Below are 21,730 nucleotides of genomic sequence, written 5' to 3' on the forward strand. Positions count from 1 at the left end.
AGATCGTGGGGGGCACTCCCTCCCCCCTTACGTACACATCGTACTTAAAATAACCCAATTCTTATTTAAAACATTCTTTTCAATGATTTATTTTTCTATCCTAAAAAATTAATAGAAACTTAAATTTTTGTCAAATTTGTAAGGTAAAAGATCCATTTACCACGAAAAGGAGATAAACAAATCTGGTAGCTCCTTTTGACAATTTATTTTCGAGTCCGGTAGCTACTTTTCATTGGGTAGGTTTTTCTGTCCTGTAAAGTTTTAAGCCAATCATACAGAACATATTTGTCCATACATTTACGCCGTTTTGACAATTTACTGGCTAAGTTAAGCCCTTGAAAACTGGACAACAGTTTTTTAAGCCTTACTCCTTTTGGTCACCGCCTAGGTTGGGAGACCCAGAGACGGTGTTCACACTCCCAGATCAAATATCTTTGCACAGGGATTTACACAGAGGGGACGGCTCTTAGGACCCCTGAGCTTATCCAAAATTCTTAGCACTTTTTCCGCAAATAATTAGTTTTTATTACTCCTATCCTCCCCCTCCCTCCAAAAAATAGAAGTCATGTGTACGCACCCGTTCGTGCATGATTCTGGTCCAACCAAGGATCAATGCACTTACCTTTTCTACTAAAATTTGCTTGTAAAATGAGGAGCTTGTATAATCCCTAACCCTGGTATTGAAGGGCTCTCATCATCCCTAGAGGCATTTAATTGGACCTTTCGACTATTCTGAAGAGAATTACTATGTCAAAATTTTGATCAGAGGCCTTTTGGGTTGTACGATGGCACCCGGGAAAGAGTGGGGCGTTGGTGGGCTGGATTATTATGGGCTCAACCTGTACGTAATGGTACAAATATTGTGGCATCTGCCTATGATTTAGTAGGAGGAAGAAAAACAGTTAAACTAACTTTAAATAAGCATCGTAGCTCTTAAAATGGGCATGTTTTATTGTATTGTGTTTTTTTCTCTTTTGCAGGTATTATTGTTATGGAGTATTGCTGTTTTTTTTTCAATTGAAAGTAAGAGCAACATTTAGACTTTAAACGAACAAATGTTATTCCATATATGAGGGGAGGTACCCCTTCCTCAACCCTCGCTCTTCGCGCCAAAGTCTTAAAGCTCGTCAAAAACATTTATCATCCAAATTCAACAATCCTTGCGTTCAAGTCGTCTTTCTTGAAGGATTGTGACAAAAAGTCCAACTTTAGCACAAAGAGCGAGGGCTGAGGAAGGGGTAGCTCCCTGATATACGCAATAATTTCAGTTCGTTTTAAGTTTTAATGTAGCTCCTCCTGATCTTTTTCAAATTTCCTCCTCCTGGTCCTGGTATAAAATTATCCCTATAAAACTCCCCCGGAAACTTTTCTCCCTGGGAAAATTCTCCCCGTGGAAAATCCCGTTACCACGAAATGTTTGTCTCCGCATCCCCAAACTGCAATTACTCAAACTTTGTTTTATTATTAATATGTTTTGATTAGAATGCTGATGCTATCAGGGTTATCACATATGAAGGGGATAGGGGATGCTCCCCTCCCACTTTCGATTATGTAAATAGGGGGATGGAAACAAATGGCATCAAATGAAATGGCTTAAAGTCTCAGTTTGTTGAATAAATCGAAGTCATTTTAATAGCAATGCTATTAAAATCGCTCGGTAAAACTGACGAGCCCGTTAGTAAAATCCCCCCCCCCCCAATTTTTTGGCTTGATACGAATTAAAAGACAATAGGAGGGGATTTAACTTGACCTACGATGACCTTGACCTAACTTAACTACGATTTTGGATGACCTAAAGAATTTTGACAGTATATTTTACTTGTTTATTTATCTTTGATAAGTACCAAATCAATTTATTTGTTTTTAATAGTTATCTCAGCTTGGGTAATTTTAATCCCCAAATGTTCACGCTCTAACTGCATTTCATCTAAAGTAAACAAAAATAAATTATTGTCGATTTAATTCCCACAGTGCTTTCAGCAACGGAAGGTGAAAAAAATCTTTGTGAAATAAGACGCAAATTTCTGCGGGGCTTTTTTTGACATATTATAAATAAGTTGAACCCGTGGAAAAATAACTCAGTTTTATATGTCGGGTCGAAAGAAACACAACGAGGAACAAATTAGATTGAGAATGAATGAGGGCAAGAGTACTACAGAATTACAATCGAGCTTTTATGGTATGAATCCTTTCTTTTTTATTTTTTATAGGCTTTAAGTTTTTTTTTAACAAAATGAATCATCTTTTGAATCGGGGGCGTCCTACTTATTTTACATAAAACCAAGGCCTATTGCATTTCGTTGTCATTCGCTAGTCTTTGGTTTTGGTAACAATATGTCCAGTTTTGAAACCTTGGATCCGTTTTGGCATTCATTAGATCCTTTCATAGCCCTCTCCTCAAATGACTCCAACATAAATATGTATCAATAAATTTTTGCATAATCTCCAAAAATATAGAAAATGAAGGTACAAATTAAAAAGTGCGGACAAGTTAAAGGTAAAAAAGTGAGGTAAAGGTTACATTTTGTCAAAAAAGTAATTACAAGTCTATAGTATATTAACTACTTTCTGATTTTAGTTTTTAAAATATTTGACCCGTATCCAAGGGGCTAGGGATTGGAACCCCTCCCCTCCTCCCCCCCAAAAGTTTGTCCGACTAATACAAACCTAACAAAATGCATATAAACCAATTTTTGATACTTCTTTTAATTTTTTTTTATTGTAACCCCTTCCCCCCTGAATAAAAATTCTGGATTCGCCCTTGCATGATCCTCTTTCAAAATTAATAATTCCCTTGAAACTTCAACTACTTTTTAGAAATAGTCACTGGATGAGACAGAATACTTAGTTATTTTGTGTATTATGCCTAGACCATGAGTGATGGATCCTCCATCCCAGATTGTAGACCTGACCTGGATCGGCCTTCTAGCCAGCACGACAAGGCTGAAATAATCTGATCTTTCACTTGCATGCGTATTGTGGCAGAAGAATTTTGGCAGGGCCACCAAGTCCTCAAAAATGCAGGGAATTTTTTCATTTCTAAATGAAGATAGAAAGAAAGGTATTTTTCAGAATCTGAGGGGAGGAACTGGTTTTTTTCCAATAAAAATTTCAAAAGGGATATTTACCCCCCTTTCACCCCTGATTCCTGAATTAGGCCGGACCGATCTTCTTGACACAATTTCTTTCCCTTTAAACGACATGGAGAGAATTCAGCTTTTGTATTGCGAAGGTCCACGATTCCATGTAATTGTGATATAACTAAAATTGCAGCATTAATTAAAATATTATGATTTTTTGACATGGTTGACTTCATCCAAAAAGAAAAAGCAATTAGCCTTTCAAATTGTCAGAAAAATTGTTTATCTTTCCTCAGGAACTTGTTGGTTGTCCGAGTAATGGGTGCATACGCATAGTAAATAGAAACATAGGATATTTGCTTCATTGTAACAAATATTTTTGATTTTAAGAATAATATTTTTGAAGGTAGAATCCTTTTGGAAATAAAAAAAAATTTCTTGATTTCAATACATATTCTAGGAAAATTCCCATTTTTCCCCATTGTTGAATCCGATTCTTATTATACATTCCACCACAATTCTTGATCTGGCCGGACCTGCCTGCTGACTGACGTACCGTTAACCAGCTCGCTGTCAGGGGCGGATCCAGGAATTTTTTTTACTGGGGGGGGTGCTCAAAATAGGTTGATCTGATAAAAATTTTAGGATGGGGCAGAATAGGTTGATGCGACAAACTTAGATTATACTACTTTAGACTACGCTAGTGGGGAGGGGGCAGCCCTCTCCCCCCTGGATCCGCCTCTGCTTGCTGTCTCCTTCTTTGGTCTGCACATCTGGCTACATACTGAATTCCGGATATGGACTGGGAAAAAGAGTATGAATAACTTACAAGAGTGGAAACGGTACTTTCCCATTATATGGGGTTTTCCAAAAAGTCAAGTTTGGTTAATGCTAATGAAATAAAATAAGATGAATATATAACACATTAGAAACAAATTTGGGCTATATATTTGCACATTAGGGGAGGGGGGTAGGGGCAAAGCTTAGCATATATTATTAAATACGTATCCCAACATAACCTAGGTGCCTCCCCCCCCTAAACCCCAAAAAACCACAGTTTAATATCGTATACGCAATGAAACCACGCTATCATTGCCTACTCTAAAGCGGTTAACTCTAGAGGCCCATATAATGGGAAAGTACCGTGAAAACTAGCGCTAGTGTCGACAAAAACCTCATCACCATCTAGTGTTTGGCGACACTTGGCATTTTTTCGATGTAATGATAATTAATTGAATTTCTGTAGTTGGTAATATTAGCGCAGTAGTAGGTGTCTCATATCTGTTCATGTTAGGAAAGCAATTACAAAGCTTGAAAAAGCACCAAGTGTTAGATGGCATTGATGGGTTTTTTTGTCGTCACTAGCGCCAGATTCCACTCTTATAAGAAGGGGCTTCATTAGGGAGGGGGGCAGTTGACCCACAAACTGCCCCCCCCCCTTCTCCAATAATTTGGAGAGAAAAAATATTACTCAGCCCATGCCCCTGGATTATCCAGATATGAAACCCTCTTCCTCCTCCTCCCTCCCCCCCCCCCACCAATAAAGATGCTAGAGATTCGCCCCTGCTTATAAGTTACTTATATTCTTTGGACTGGAAGTTGAATTCCTTAATGTTTGATTCATTACTACCTCTCAAGCCAGACCTGGTCTTAAAATTATCTGTTGCAGAAAATCTTTTTTTTTCGACTGATTTCAAATGTATATTTTCTTCAATGTATTTTTGATTGTGTAATGAATTTGCTGAAATATTCCAGTTCATTTGAATGAGTTTGAACACGATACATAACATTTAATCACGCAAAGTCAAGTTTTCCTTATTACTACGGATATTCTTTTCATAATGAATAATCAATTCATTGGCAGGCGATCGCTTAAGTGTATTACTATTTCCTCTTAGGCATAATTTCCATTCTTACTTGATTTCCCAGTTCTAACTCGCAGTAAAAAAAAATCAAACTAGTTTTTTATAGAGATAATAAGACTAAAGCACTGGCAGGGGCTTCAATTTATGAAAATTTAGTGGGGGGGGGGTGAGTAATTTTCTTCCAAATCTAAGGGGGTAATTTTGTAGCTTTTAGGTCTTTCCCAATGAAAATACAAGAAAAATATTTTTGAATGGAAATGTCTAAAAAAAAGTATTGTTCGAAATTGGGGATGGGGGGGGGTGGCAGTTTCCCTTTACTCAGTAATTTTAATTCTAACTTAGTTTCCCCGTTCGAACTTGCAGTAAAAGTAATTTTGATTGAGATACTAAGACCAAAGGGCAGGGGCGACAATTTATGAAATATAGTTAGGAAGGGCAAAATATATTTTTCCAAATCAAAGGGGGTAATTTTGTTATCTTTCTTTTTTCCGATGAAAATACAAAAAAAGCGTTTTTCGATGAAAATGTCGGATTAAAGCATTTTCGAAGTTCAGGATGGGGGGGGGGAAATTGCCTCCCTCAGTGGATACGCCTGAGAATTGGAAGTTCGTGAAGTGGATAGACTTTTTAGTCCGTCGTTAAAAGAATATTTTTATTTTTTGGGTGAACAGGTTGGACGAGGAAGATGTTGGAGCTTTCCAAAGTACTTTCACATTAGATCAAGAGTTCTCAATATTGTAAGAGAAATTTAGATTTAGTTAAATCTATTTTAAGAAAAAGGGGCTCAGCTATGGAATGGACCATAGTTAGGTATTTATCTAGAGACTAACCAATTAGTCTAACCAATTAGTGCCTTTAAATGACATTTTAAGTTCTGGGGATGGACATGGACTTTCTCTCCCTTGGTTAGGACTTAGCCCCAATGGGAATTTGCTTATATGTGGGAAAAGTATGTTTTTACAGTTCGTTTCTTGTGGTTATTTGAATCAACCATATGGTTAATGTCCTGTAGGAAAGATGATTCCTTTTTTTGCCGTTTCTGGGGATTAATTAAAAAAAAAACTTTCAAAAGAGAGGAGTAAAGAGCTGTGTTAAAACATAAGACGAGCAGATATAAAGCTCCATAATGACTCAGATTTAAAAGGAACAGAAGTTACAATAAATAAATAAATAAAACCCACGCTGAATAGAAATTAAAGTGAGTTAAAGCTTAAAGAAAACAGATACTGCTAGATATGGATAGATGAATCCTAAAACAAACATAAAATAAAATGAATAATCGATTCAAACTCAATATGATCTGAAACTACCAGAAAGAGGAATAGGGTTACTGCCCCTCCAACATTCGTAAGCCCAGAAACTTACTTTATAACCGTCCCTTGAGATTTTGAAAGTCTTTTTAGTTGTTTCCATTGAAAAAATCAGAATAAACTACAAATCCCCCCCCAAGTTATTTTGGCGTCTCTGCTGATAAACTTATGAATATTATTTTCAAGCTGATTGTCTGGAATGATAAAAATGATTCAAATTCAAGCACCTGCCGGAATAAAAACATTACCGTTCCTAGCTGGTTGAAAAAACGAATTTTGAGCTCGTTTCCGGTGTAGCAAATTTATATCAAGTTTTTTCTATGCATAGAGGCTCTCTAGACCCAATAGCTTACAGCTGCAAGTTTTAAGATTTCAACAAAAAACTGTCGATCCTTTTTAGAAGAAATGTGTTTAGGACATTACGTTTAATTTATTTAAAAAGTATATAAATATTTAAAAGTATATATTAACATCTCGTTTTCCTCAAAATACCTGTCAGAATGTCAAAATCTCCTTCAGTTTTCATTCAGTTTTGACAATTTACTGGCTGATACATGTTCTTTGGCTAAGTTAAGCCCTTGAAAACTGGACAACAGTTTTTTAAGCCTTACTCCTTCTGGTCATCGCCTAGGTTGGGAGACCCAGAGACGGTGTTCACACTCCCAGATCAAATATCTTTGCACAGGGATTTACACAGAGGGGACGGCTCTTAGGACCCCTGAGCTTCTCCCAAATTCTTAGCACTTTTTCCTCAAATAATTAGTTTTTATTACTCCTATCCTCCCCCTCCCTCCAAAAAATAGAAATTATGTGTATGCACCCGTTCGTGCATGATTCTGGTCCAACCAAGGATCAATGCACTTACCTTTTCTACTAAAATTTGCTGGTAAAATGAGGAGCTTGTATAATCCCTAACCCTGGTATTGAAGGGCTCTCATCATCCCTAGAGGCATTTAATTGGACCTTTCGACTATTCTGAAGAGAATTACTATGTCAAAATTTTGATCAGAGGCCTTTTGGGTTGTACGATGGCACCCGGGAAAGAGTGGGGCGTTGGTGGGCTGGATTATTATGGGCTCAACCTGTGTTTAATGGTACAAATATTTTGGCATCTGCCTATGATTTAGTAGGATGAAGAAAAACAGTTAAACTAACTTTAAATAAGCATCGTAGCTTTTAAAATGGGCATGTTTTATTGTATTGCGTTTTTTTCTCTTTTGCACATACTATTGTTATGGACTATTGCTGTTTTTTTTTCAATTGAAAGTAAAGAGCAACATTTAGAGTTAAAACGAACAAATATTATTCCATATATGAGGGGAAGTACCCCTTCCTCAACCCTCGCTCTTCGCGCCAAAGTCTTAAAGCTCGTCAAAAACATTTATCATCCAAATTCAACAATCCTTGCGTTCAAGTCGTCTTTCTTGAAGGATTGTGACAAAAAGTCCAACTTTAGCACAAAGAGCGAGGGCTGAGGAAGGGGTAGCTCCCTGATATACGCAATAATTTCAGTTCGTTTTAAGTTTTAATGTAGCTCCTCCTGATCTTTTTCAAATTTCCTCCTCCTGGTCCTGGTATAAAATTATCCCTATAAAACTCCCCCGGAAACTTTTCTCCCTGGGAAAATTCTCCCCGTGGAAAATCCCGTTACCACGAAATGTTTGTCTCCGCATCCCCAAACTGCAATTACTCAAACTTTGTTTTATTATTAGTATGTTTTGATTAGAATGCTGATGCTATCAGGGTTATCACATGAAGGGAATAGGGGATGCTCCCCTCCCATTTTTGATTATGTAAATAGGGGGATGGAAACAAATGGCATCAAGTGAAATGGCTTAAAGTCTCAGTTTGTTGAATAAATCGAAGTCACTTTAATAGCAATGCTATTCAAATCGCTCGGTAATACTGACGAGCCCGTTGGTAAAATCCTCCCCCCCCCCCAATTTTTTGGCTTGATACGAATTAAAAGACAATAGGAGGGGATTTAACGTGACCTAAGATGACCTTGACCTAACTTAACTACGATTTTGATGACCTAAAGCATTTTGACAGTATATTTTACTTGTTTATTTATCTTTGATAAGTACCAAATCAATTTATTTGTTTTTAATAGTTATCTCAGCTTGGGTAGTTTTAATCCCCAAATGTTCACGCTCTAACTGCATTTCATCTAAAGTAAACAAAAATAAATTATTGTCGATTTAATTCCCACAGTGCTTTCAGCAACGGAAGGTGAAAAAAAATCTTTGTGAAATAAGACGCAAATTTCTGCGGGGCTTTTTTGACATATTATAAATAAGTTGAACCCGTGGAAAAGTAACTCAGTCAGTGATGCCAAACGTGGTACTATTGTACCATTTCGGTACATTTCACCTCTACTGGTACAATTTTGTACAATCCCGCAAAATATGGTATATTCTACAAAATTATGGTACAATGTGATACAACTCATTATTTTTGAACCTATGTGTGTATTCATTCATCTACAAATATTTTATTTCACTCTGATCTGTGCAGAATAGTCTAGATAAGAGACAGAAAAGCAGCCACCTATTTTCCTTTTTTCGTAAACAGACACTTCACTTCCGGCGTACAAAGGTCGCAAAAACATCTTTCTGTGTATCAAGCAGGGCTTCCATTCTCGAATCTTAAAATTCGGGGACATGCCTTAAAAACTCGGGGAGTTTTCGGGGACAAGTCTTCAAGATTTGGGGAATTTTGGGGGAAAAGACAAAATGGAATTTCGTTGCGAAAATTCGGGAGTCAAAATTCGTTTTAGCTTCGGTTTCAGGCTTAAATAGGGCTTGGGTCCGCATAGTAAATCAAGCCTTTTACAGAGTAGGTCTTAGAGCCAGAGCACAGGATTGGAAACCATAGCTGAAAACACTTATTGCTGATATTGCGGCAAAAACTTCAAAATTGTAAAAACAAAAAATAGTGAACCTGTGAACTGTAAATACCAGTAGCAGTTTTTCATTAAGTCATTAATCTCAGCTATTCATTAATAATATTTAAAAACAAATATTGTTTGCGGTTTCTAGATATGTAAATTAAATAGACAAAATTCAACCTATGAATAACCTATGAATATGGGGCAACATTAAAACTTAAAACAAACAAGAACTAAATTAAACAAGCAAATTTAAACTTAAATTAAAAAGGAATTTCGACTACAATTGACACATTAATGGTTTTTCATGCTGATTCCAAGGTTTTAGGTGTTTACCCCCCGAAAAATTCCCCCGCGGAAAAAACCGGAAAGTACTCTGCCGCTGAAAATACTTCCGCGAAAAATACCCTACGGAAAGTACCCCCGCGGAAAATACTCTCCGTGGAAAGTACCCCCGCTGAAAATACCATCGAAAAATACCCCCCCCCCCCCGGCGGAAAATACCCCCTCGACACATACATTTTTTTTCATTGTTTGTTTCTACTATAGGCCCGTTTTTAAGTACTAATATCTCACATCTAAGATCTTACATCTTTCTGCAAAGATTATCGTTTTTTAACTCATCTTTGTTCTAAGATCTTACAGCTTACTGATGTTAGCAAAAAGTCTGAAGACCGCCACTGTTCTGCCATATAGAACAATGATGATAGAACTTTGATGATATACTCATTATTGTTCTCAGGCCGCTGATCAGAGCAGAATGATGAAAGACGTTTGTATAAAACGACAAAAGATGTAAGATCTTAGTTCAAAGATTTCACTTTTAAGCGTTTTCTGACAAAAGATGTAAGATCTTAGCACATTGATGAGTGAAAAAACAGCCCTTATGCTTTCCTTTGTTTTGGTTGCCTCATAATTACTATATAGTCACCGATTAACCCGCTACCCCTCCCACCAACCCTGCAGCCATCCATGTTTCAAATATACTACTTATTGCAGTCTCATTTTTATAACCAGGGCACTTCGTATTGAAGGAGTTGTCGTAGAAACTTGGAAAAGGGTTCATTCAATTGGAAATTGGAATAGCTAATGACCTTTTTAATAGTGGAAAGTGATTGGAGGACAACTAATCCCCCTACCACGCCCACCCCACCAATTTCCCATTAAGTTTTAAAAAAAAATTTTGCCATAAGATTAAATCAAGATGAACCGTGTTAATCCTAATTCGCAATAAGACATCTCAGCAGTATCCCAAGAACGACTGAGGGTATTATGTTCAAACTCTTCGCCCATTTCAGGTCAACTAGAAGAGGTATGAAAATAAATTAAACGCTATTATTTCTGTCCAGATTTTTAAAAGGGTGTATGTTGTTAAAAATTGCTGAAAAAATTTCTCCAGCATACAAATAGTAGGCCCAACTATAAAGTCTTGAAAAAAAGAAAATATTTAAACTATTATTTTCTTTTTCCATGACAAGGCTATGTCAATATAAAACGAACATTAATTAATTAAAAAAAAAAATTCCACAAAATAAGTTTTTCAAAGAAAAGTGAAGAACTCCATTAAACCAAAAATTAGCAGAAATAAAATAAAATAATCTACCTAGCGTGAAACTACCACAAATCAGCATCGATAAATAAATGAAACCCAAAAAGAACAAAAATTACAATAAATAAGCGAGTCAAACTCAAAGCGAGCAGAAATTAACATGAGCAGGGCTCAAAACCCTTATGCCTTCCCAAGGCCAGAACATAATTTACACTTACTGAAAAAAATACAAATGAATGTGCATTGTCAGTTTAATATACATATACTGATGTTTAGTAATCAAAATGTTAATATTATTTGATTTATCAAAGTTATTAAAGTAAAAACATTTATATTTTTTCAGTAAAGAGCAAGTTATGTTCTATCCTTGGGAAGGCATAGGGGTTTTGAGCCCTATTCATGTTAATTTCTGCTCGTTTTGAGTTTAAAAAAATTTGCTAAAGTTTGCCAAGTTTATAAATGGTAGTAAATGGCCGAAAAACAGCGACTTTTGTTGGCCTGTAATAAAATGTTTCTGTTGTAACATATGTTACTCCGAAGAATTTCTTCAAGTACTGTCTGGAGTAATGTACTGTATTAGAAGAGAAAGAAAAAAAATAAAGGAAAAAAGAGAACGAAAATGTCTTATGCAAAATTTTCATAGATAGTACTTTACGTCACCGACGATCCGCGTGTTACGCGAAGCGTAACATGCGGAAAAAGAAATCGGGATATGGTACATTTTTTTTGTCTTTGGTATATTTTTCATGCAATTTGTGGTACATTTTGTTTTGAGGTGTTGGTAACACTGAACTCAGTTTTATATGTCGGGTCGACAGAAACACAACGAGGAACAAATTAGATTGAGAATGAATGAATGCAAGAGTACTACAGAATTGCAATCGAGCTTTTATGGTATGAACCCTTTCTTTTTTATTTTTTATAGGCTTTAAGTTTTTTTTTTAACAAAATGAATCATCTTTTGAATCGGGGGCGTCCTACTTATTTTAAATAAAACCAAGGCCTATTGCATTTCGTTGTCATTCGCTAGTCATTGGTTTTGATAACAATATGTCCAGTTTTGAAACCTTGGACCCGTTTTGGCATTCATTAGATCCTTTCATAGCCCTCTCCTCAAATGACTCCAACATAAATATGTATCAATCAATTTTTGCATAATCTCCAAAAATATAGAAAATGAAGGTTCAAATTAAAAAGTGAGGACAAGTTAAAGGTAAAAAAGTGAGGTAAAGGTTACATTTTGTCAAAAAAGTAATTACAAGTCTATAGTATATTAACTACTTTCTGATTTTAGTTTTTAAAATATTTGACCCGTATCCAAGGAGCTAGGGGATTGGAATCCCTTCCCTCCCCTCCGCCCCCCCAAAGAGTTTGTCCGACTAATAAAAACCTAACAAAATGCATATAAACCAATTTTTGATACGTCTTTTAATTTTTTTTTATTGTAACCCCTCCCCCCCTGAATAAAAATTCTGGATTCACCCTTGCATGATCCTCTTTCAAAATTAATAATTCCCTTGAAACTTCAACTACTTTTTAGAAATAGTCACTGGATAAGACAGAATACTTTGTTATTTTGTGTATTATGCCTAGACCATGAGTGATGGATCCTCCATCCCAGATTGTAGACCTGACCTGGATCGGCCTTCTAGCCAGCACGACAAGGCTGAAATAATCTGATCTTTCACTTGCATGCGTATTGTGGCAGAAGAATTATGGCAGGGCCACCAAGTCCTCAAAAATGCAGGGAATTTTTTTCATTTCTAAATGAAGATAGAAAGAAAGGTATTATTCAGAAACTGAGGGGAGGAACTGTTTTTTTTCCAATAAAAATTCCAAAAGGGATATTTACCCCCCTTTCACCCCTGATTCCTGAATTAGGCCGGACTGATCTTCTTGATACAATTTCTTTCCCTTTAAACGACATGGAGAGCATTCAGCTTTTGTATTGCGAAGGTCCACGATTGCATGTAATTGTGATATAACTAAAATTGCAGCATTAATTAAAATATTATGATTTTTTGACATGGTTGACTTCATCCAAAAAGAAAAAGCAATTAGCCTTTCAAATTGTCAGAAAAATTGTTTATCTTTCCTCAGGAACTTGTTGGTTGTCCGAGTAATGGGTGCATACGCATAGTAAATAGAAACATAGGATATTTGCTTCATTGTAACAAACATTTTTGATTTTAAGAATAATATTTTTGAAGGTAGAATCCTTTTGGGAATAAAAGAAAATTTCTCGATCTCAATACATATTCTAGGAAAATTCCCATTTTTCCCCATTGTTGAATCCGATTCTTATTATACATTCCACCACAATTCTTGATCTGGCCGGACCGGCCTGCTGACTGACATACCGTTAACCAGCTCGCTGTCAGGGGCGGATCCAGGATTTTTTTTTACGGGGGGGGGCTCAAAATAGGTTGATCTGATACAAATTTTAGGATGGGGCAGAATAGGTTGATGCGACAAACTTAAATTATACTACTTTAGACTACGCTAGTGGGGATGGGGCGGCCCTCTCCCCCCTGGATCCGCCACTGCTTGCTGTCTCCTTCTTTGGTCTGCACATCTGGCTACATACCGAATTCCAGATATGGACTGAGAAAAACAGTATGAATAACTTACAAGAGTGGGGACGGTACTTTCCCATTATATGGGGTTTTCCAAAAAGTCAAGTTTGGTTAATGCTAATGAAATAAAATAAGACGAATATATAACACATTAGAAACAAATTTGGGCAATATATTTGCACAATAGGGGGGGGGGGTAGGGGCAAAGCTTAGCATATATTATTAAATACGTAACCCAACATAACCTAGGTGCCTTCCCCCCCAAAACCCCAAAAAAACACAGTTTAATATCGTATACGCAATGAAAACCACGCTATCATTACCTACTCTAAAGCGGTTAACACGTCAAAACGGGTTTTATCATTGTCTACTCTACAGTGGTTAACCCTAGAGGCTCATATAATGGGAAAGTACCGTGAAAACTAGCGCTAGTGTCGACAAAAACCTCATCACCATCTAGTGTTTGGCGACACTTGGCATTTTTTCGATGTAATGATAATTAATTGAATTTCTGTAGTTGGTAATATTAGCGCAGTAGTAGGTGTCTCATATCTGTTCATGTTAGAAAAGCAATTACAAAGCTTGAAAAAGCACCAAGTGTTAGATGGCATTGATGGTTTTTTTGTCGTCACTAGCGCCAGTTTCCACTCTTATAAGAAGGGGCTTCATTAGGGAGGGGGGCAGTTGATCCACAAACTGCCCCTCCCCCCCTTCTCCAGTAATTTGGAGAGAAAAAATATTACTCAGCCCATGCCCCTGGATTATCCAGATATGAAACCCTCTTCCTCCTCCTCCCTCCCCCCCTCCCACCAATAAAGATGGTAGAGATTCGCCCCTGCTTATAAGTTACTTATATTCTTTGGACTGGAAGTTGAATTCCTTAATGTTTGATTCATTACTACCTCTCAAGCCAGACCTGGTCTTAAAATTATCTGTTGCAGAAAATCTTTTTTTTTTCGACTGGTTTCAAATGTATATTTTCTTCAATGTATTTTTGATTGTGTAATGAATTTGCTGAAATATTCCAGTTCATTTGAATGAGTTTGAACACGATACATAACATTTAATCACGCAAAGTCAAGTTTTCCTTATTACTACGGATATTCTTTTCATAATGAATAATCAATTCATTGGCAGGCGATCGCTTAAGTGTATTACTCTTTCCTCTTAGGCATGATTTCCATTCTTACTTGATTTCCCAGTTCTAACTCGCAGTAAAAAAAAAATCAAACTAGTTTTTTTATAGAGATAATAAGACTAAAGCACTGGCAGGGGCTTCAATTTATGAAAATTTAGTGGGGGGGGGGGGGTGAGTAATTTTCTTCCAAATCTAAGGGGGTAATTTTGTAGCTTTTAGGTCTTTCCCAATGAAAATACAAGAAAAATATTTTTGAATGGAAATGTCTAAAAAAAGTATTGTTCGAAATTGAGGATGGGGGGGGGGCGGCAATTTCCCTTTACTCAGTAATTTTAATTCTAACTTAGTTTCCCCGTTCGAACTTGCAGTAAAAGTAATTTTGATTGAGATACTAAGACCAAAGGGCAGGGGCGACAATTTATGAAATATAGTTAGGAAGGGCAAAATATATTTTTCCAAATCAAAGGGGGTAATTTTTTTATCTTTCTTTTTTCCGATGAAAATACAAAAAAAAAGCGTTTTTCGATGAAAATGTCGGATTAAAGTATTTTCGAAGTTCAGGATGGGGGGGGCAATTGCCTCCCTCAGTGGATACGCCTGAGAATTGGAAGTTCGTGAAGTGGATAGACTTTTTGGTCCGTCGTTACAAGAATATTTTTATTTCTTGGATGAATAGGTTGGACGAGGGAGATGTTGGAGCTTTCCAAGGTACTTTCACATTAGATCAAGAGTTCTCAATATTGTAAGAGAAATTTAGGTGGAGTTAAATCTATTTTAAGAAAAAGGGGCTCAGCTATGGAATGGACCATAGTTAGGTATTTATTTAGAGACTAACCAATTAGTCTAACCAATTAGTGCCTTTAAATGACATTTTAAGTTCTGGGGTTGGACATGGACTTTCTCTCCCTTGGTTAGGACTTAGCCCCAATGGCAATTTGCTTATATGTGGGAAAAGTATGTTTTTACAGTTTGTTTCTTGTGGTTATTTGAATCAACCATATGGTTAATGTCCTGTAGGAAAGATGTTTCTTTTTTTTGCCGTTTCTGGGGATTAATTAAAAAAAAAACTTTCAAAAGAGAGGAGTAAAGAGCTGTGTTAAAACATAAGACGAGCAGATATAAAGCTCCATAATGACTCAGATTTAAAAGGAACAGAAGTTACAATAAATAAATAAATAAAACCCACGCTGAATAGAAATTAAAGTGAGTAATAGCTTAAAGAAAACAGATACTGCTAGATATGGATAGATGAATCCTAAAACAAACATAAAATAAAATGAATAATCGATTCAAACTCAATATGATCTGAAACTACCAGAAAGAGGAATAGGGTTGCTGCCCCTCCAACATTCGTAAGCCCAGAAACATACTTTATAACCGTCCCTTGAGATTTTGAAAGTCTTTTTAGTTGTTTCCATTGAAAAAATCAGAATAAACTCAAAATGCCCCCCCCCAAGTTATTTTGGCGTCTCTGCTGATAAACTTATGAATATTATTTTCAAGCTGATTGTCTGGAATGATAAAAATGATTCAAATTCAAGCACCTGCCGGAATAAAAACATTACCGTTCCTAGCTGGTTGAAAAAACGAATTTTGAGCTCGTTTCCGGTGTAGCAAATTTATATCAAGTTTTTTCTATGCATAGAGGCTCTCTAGACCCAATAGCTTACAGCTGCAAGTTTTAAGATTTCAACAAAAAACTGTTGATCCTTTTTCAGAAGAAATATGTTTAGGACATTACGTTTAATTTATTTAAAAAGTATATAAATATTTAAAAGTATATATATATATACATATATATATATATATATATATATATATATATATATATATATATATATATATATATATATATATATATATATATATATATATATATATATATATATATATATATATATATATATATATATATATATATATATATATATATATATATATATATATATTTTATATATATATATATATATTCTGTCTTAATCAATTTGTTGGTATAGATTATCATTAACATCTCGTTTTCCTCAAAATACCTGTCAGAATGTCAAAATCTCCTTCAGTTTTCATTCCATTGACCCCCTCCAAAGTTTCTATGGCGATTTCAGTACGAAGAGGCCTGGGGAAAAGAAAAAAAATTTAGTAAATTCAAGCCATATTGCTCTTTATTCAGGAAGCCCTATTGTGCTGCTCGTGATTACTTCATTTTCTTCCTTCTATTCCCTTTTTCTTCCTTCCTGTTCCTTTATTCTTTCCCCGTTTTGTGCCTAGTTTATTATGCCATAATAAGCAATTAACTATATATATATATATATATATATATATATATATATATATATATATATATATATATATATATATATATATATATATATATATATATATATATATATATATATATATACAATTTGGGAATTATTTATTTGGAAATTATATTTAATCATAACATAAAAGTTTTTTCACTCTTTTTCCTTTTCCTAAACATGATATTTGGTTTCCCCGTACCCTCACCAAACAATCCCTCAAACTTTTATAACTAGATCTCCCAAGGAATCTAATAATATTACAGAATCACTATTAACCTGGGTGAATATACTGTCTTTTGATAAGTTCCCTGCTTCTCTGTGAATAAATTCATAGTTCCAAGGGGGATATTAGTGTAGAAGCTTCAGTATTTTGATAAACTGGATTCATATTATGTCTATAATGTAGTTATACCCTCTTTCCCCAAGTCATGATTCAACACCCACTTACTTCTCCCTTCCTCTCTGAGTCCCTCGCTACAAGTGCCAACTTTATACCCCAAGTCGTTCCCGTGATATTGCATTTACACCATTTTCATAACTTTGCGGCAACACATATTGTCTTTCAGTTTACTTCATTACTTAACTATCAAAAGATTATAATTCCTATAGGTGTTTAAGCTGCAAAAATATCGTACTAGATGAATGACGAATTTTTTTGTCCCCTTCCCCCTTGCCCATTGTAAAATTGCAATGTCTTTGTCCCACACTCTTTTCGTTTCATTAAGAATATTCGATAATTCCTACTTCATCCCACAAGCTTTTGCCGGGATATTGCAGATAGACCATTTCAACCACCCGGATTATTTGGACTCGATCCCAATTTCCAAAATTTGGACTCGATCCCAATTTCCAAAATTTGGACTCGATCCCAATTTCCAAAATTTGGACTCGATCCCAATTTCCCAGATTTGGAAACGATCCCAATTTCCAAAATTTGGAATCGATAGCTATTCCTGAGATATTGCAAATCAGTTGAAAACATCAGTTGCATATAGCGTCTTTTGATTTATTCAGATACGTCTACTCAATCTAGAGCGTACCCATGGAGAACTTTCGGAATCTTGGTTAAACAAATGTTGCCTCAGGGCTCCAATCTGATCAGGAAACCAAGACCAAACATTGTCAACTTTTTCTACGAAAGACCCAAAGACATACTTATTAGATCTTTTGATGTTTCTAAATAAAATGACTGTGTCAGTTCTAATCCAGTGTCATGGGGGATGGGTCGAAGATAGGGCATGGGAAGGGGGCTGAGGCATTGAGTGTCCTCGAAATCGCTTTTTGTCCTAAAAAAGGTGCACTAAAATTTTAATTATCCAAATAAATGAGCCCCCTTCCAGGTTTCTAGTTCTTGCTCACCCCTTTCTCATGAAGTGGCCCTTTGCCAGGCCTGGTTTCGGGAAAAGCTAATCTAGTTTTCTATTTTTCTTTCCATACTGGGGACCCTTAGACCAAGTACTTAAGCATGTAAGGACTTACGACTGTAAGCTTTAAACTAATCAGTGACAATCATTTTTTTGTCAAATTCTAGTTCCCATATCCCTTCTCCCACTACAAAAGCAAAATATTTCTTTTTTTCCAGAGAATTATCCTTGACAATATCAGTCTAATCGCACACTCAAGATCAAACAAGACCCCTTTTTTTCCTTTATAATGTATATGTCAACAATTGGTGGTTCGCATTATTTATGGCCTTTGAAGCATGTAAGGGTCATGCCATATCCAGTTGCTTATACATTGGATCTTTAGACTATTTTAAGGCGAAATGGCTGTCCCACCTTTTTTGGATTTGATATGTTGGAGGGTTATAGGGTGGCGGGTAACAAAAAGAGCGCAGGCGGGATGCTCTTCTAGTTACTTTTGACTCTAAAATTGGATGTAACAACTTTCAGATTACAATCTAATGAAACCCTCCCAAGTTTCTATGGCCACCCTTTCCAGACGAAGCGGCAGGGAAAAACAATACGGCTCTTTACTATAGGCCAGCATTGTCTCTGTTATCTGAAAAAAATCGTAGGATTAATTTGTTGTGCAAAGATCAATTCATGATCTGAATAAACTAGAGTACACGCTGCTAAGGCATGACTAAAAGGGCTTATGAAAATAACATCAAACTTTGATTGTATAAGCTAGTATTTGTTTTATGCATATTAATCACCATCATATAAATACAAGGCTGCTGTGAAACATCAAGGGGTAACATGATTGGAATTAATAAAAATTTGTTAATAGGTTCTTAAATGTGAAACATTAAAGAATACAGTAGGCAACACAATAGTAATCTCTACATCAAAAATAAGAAAACAACGTAATAGCAAAAAACAGATGGATAACAATTAAATCTATTCAAATATTAACTCAAATTACCAATCTATTTATCTTGACAAGAAGTCTATACGAAATCTACGAAAAAGCTTATTACTGTAACAAATATTGCAGGCAGTTGATAACTGCAAGTGTTTTACTTACCAATTGCTTACCGGTTTACTTACCATTTGAACTGAAAATATCGATCAAAGCATATACGCATCAATAAGACCATCCATTCTTGAGGGAATGTGAAACTTACCCTCTACACTGTCTCCATTATTCCCATGTTTAATATTGATCATTGAAGTGTTAGAAAATGACGTCAAACTTTAGCTTGAAAAAGAATTGAATGAGGGTTGACAGTCCCCCTCATAAACAGGGCATTTTGTGTTGTTTTTTTTATATATTTAAATGTCGTTCATTATAATCACTTGAACAAACTTGTTTTTTTATTTAATTTACACTAGATTTAAATGCTATGCCTAGGTCTAACTTGAATGTAAAGGGTACTTGTGCCCACCCCTCCCCTTCACTCTTTAAATAAAATTTGATCTTCTATATAACTAGGATGCAAGAAAAAGTTTCTGTTACTTGGTTTGCTTTTCAAATACAATAGAATTTTCCTAAATTAACTGTTATTTCCACAGTAAGATCACAGTTTTCATCCCCTTAGCAATCATCCTCCATGGTTCATCTCATATATATATATATATATATATATATATATATATATATATATTTTGGTTTAAAATTGGCTAGTTGCCCTCCGATCTATTTTGACTCTTAAAAAGTGAACAAGAACTTTCAATTTCAAATCAAATAAGCCCTCTCCGAAGTTTATTCGTGCATCCCTTCCATAAGAACTATACATGCCCCTAGAGCATTACTCATAACACCTGCCTCCGGGCCCTGGCGGGTTCCGTCGACACAGGAATTTTTCTTACAACTATTTTTAATGAAATGGCTATAATAAAAATTTTATCAGATGGGCTTGGGGAAAAAAAGGGTGTGGGGGCTAGTTGCCCTCGGATATCTTTTGATTCTTAAAAAATCGAACAAGAACTTTCAATTTCCAATCAAATGAGCCCCCTCTGAAGTTTATACGAGCATCCCTTTCATTAGAATCATATACACCCCCAGGACAACACTTACAACGCCTATCCCCTGGGCTCTGGGGGGCGTTCTTGTTATCTAATTTTTGAACTATTTCCAAAACACTGCCTATCTCAAAAAATTTTAGCGGACGGGCTTGGGGAAAAAAGAGCGTTGGGTGGAGGGCTAGTTTAGCTCTCTTGACTCTTAGAAAGTGAACTAGAACTTTCAATTTCCAATCAAATGACCCCTCTATAAAGTTTATACGAGCATCCCTTTCATAAGAACCATACATGCCCTTAGGGAATAACTTAGAACACCTTCCCCTGTGCCCTGGGGGGTTCTATTGACAACGGATTTTTTCTTATCCGACCTTTGAACTATTTTTAACAAGATGTCTATCTCAAATTTTGAATCAGATGGGTTGGGGGCTAGCTGCCCTCGGATCTATTTTGACTATTAAAAAGTGAGCTCGAACTTTCAATATCCAATCAAATGAGCCCTCTCTGAAGTTTATACGAGCATCTCTTTCATACGAACAATATATGCCCCAGGGCATAACTTACAACGCCTGTCCCGGGCCCTGGGGGGTTGTGAAGACACCTGAGTTTTTGTTAACTGACTTTTGAGAAATTTTCAACTTAATGGCTATCTCAAAATTTTTATGGGATGAATTTGGAGAAAATGGGGCGTGGAGGGGGGGGGCTAGTTGCCCTCCAATCTCTTTTGACTAGAACTTTCAATTTCCAACGAAATGAGCCATCCCTGAATTTTTTACGAACATCCCTTCAATAAGAACCATATATTCCGCCAGGGCATAACACCTGCCCTCGGGTCCTGGGGGGCTGTGTTGACCCCTGAGTGTTCGTTATATGGTCTTTGAACTATTTTCAAAAAAAGCTATCTCAAAGTTCTTATCGGATGGGTTTGAGGAAAAAGGACGTGGAAGGTGGGGGTGGGGGCTAGGTACCCTCCAATCTCTTTTGACTCTCAAAAAGTGAACTAGAACTTTCACTTTCAAAAGTTCTCTTCCAAAATACCCATATATGCCCCCAAGGCATAGCTTACAACGCCTGCCCCCGGGCCCTGGTGGGTTGTTTCAACACCGAAATTTTTGTTATGTGATCTTTGAACTATTTTTAACAAAATAGCTATCTTAAAAATTTTATTGGTTGCATTTGGGAAAGAGGGTTTGGGGGAGGGGGTTGGTTACCCTCCAATATCTTTTGACGCTTAAAAAGTGAAGTAGAACTTTCAATTTCAAATCAAATGAGCCCTCTCTGAAGTTTATACGAGCAATACTTCCATAAGAGCCATATAAGCCCTCAGGGAATAACTTATAAGCCTTGCCCCTGAAGACTTTGGGGGGAGTGTCCTGCTCAAACATATAATTTCCAGAACTTACAACTACGTTGAACAAAATGGCTATATCGAAATGTTGATTGGATGTGTTGGGGAAAAGGTGGGTGTGGAAGGGGTGTCGGTTGCATTAGAATCACTTTCGACTATTAAAAAGGGAACTAGCCATTTAAATTTCCAATCGAATGAGCCATTTCTGAAGTTTCTACGACAACGTTGTCTATATAAAACCTTATATGCACCCAGGGCATAACTTACAAC

General features: G+C 36.1%; 1 protein-coding gene across 2 annotated transcripts in view; it reads left to right on the forward strand.

The window, feature by feature from the left end:
* Positions 1–1,972: 1,972 nt before the first annotated feature.
* Positions 1,973–21,730, forward strand: part of LOC148955751 (organic cation transporter protein-like) — a 76,023-nt gene continuing 56,265 nt past the window's right edge. The window contains exon 1 of one of the 2 annotated variants that reach the window (XM_089104094.1): positions 1,973–2,179. In XM_089104094.1, coding sequence (XP_088960220.1) covers positions 2,089–2,179 — 91 coding nt within the window. In that variant the 5' untranslated portion in view covers positions 1,973–2,088. Of the gene's footprint in view, positions 2,180–11,487; positions 11,589–21,730 lie in introns of those variants that run through there. The other variant, XM_089104102.1, reaches the window with a different exon arrangement.

The sequence above is a fragment of the Artemia sp. Qi Xiang Cuo genome, chromosome 2 (assembly GCF_049724085.1).
Source record: "Artemia sp. Qi Xiang Cuo chromosome 2, ASM4972408v1, whole genome shotgun sequence".
Classification (NCBI taxonomy): Eukaryota; Metazoa; Arthropoda; class Branchiopoda; order Anostraca; family Artemiidae; genus Artemia; species Artemia sp. Qi Xiang Cuo.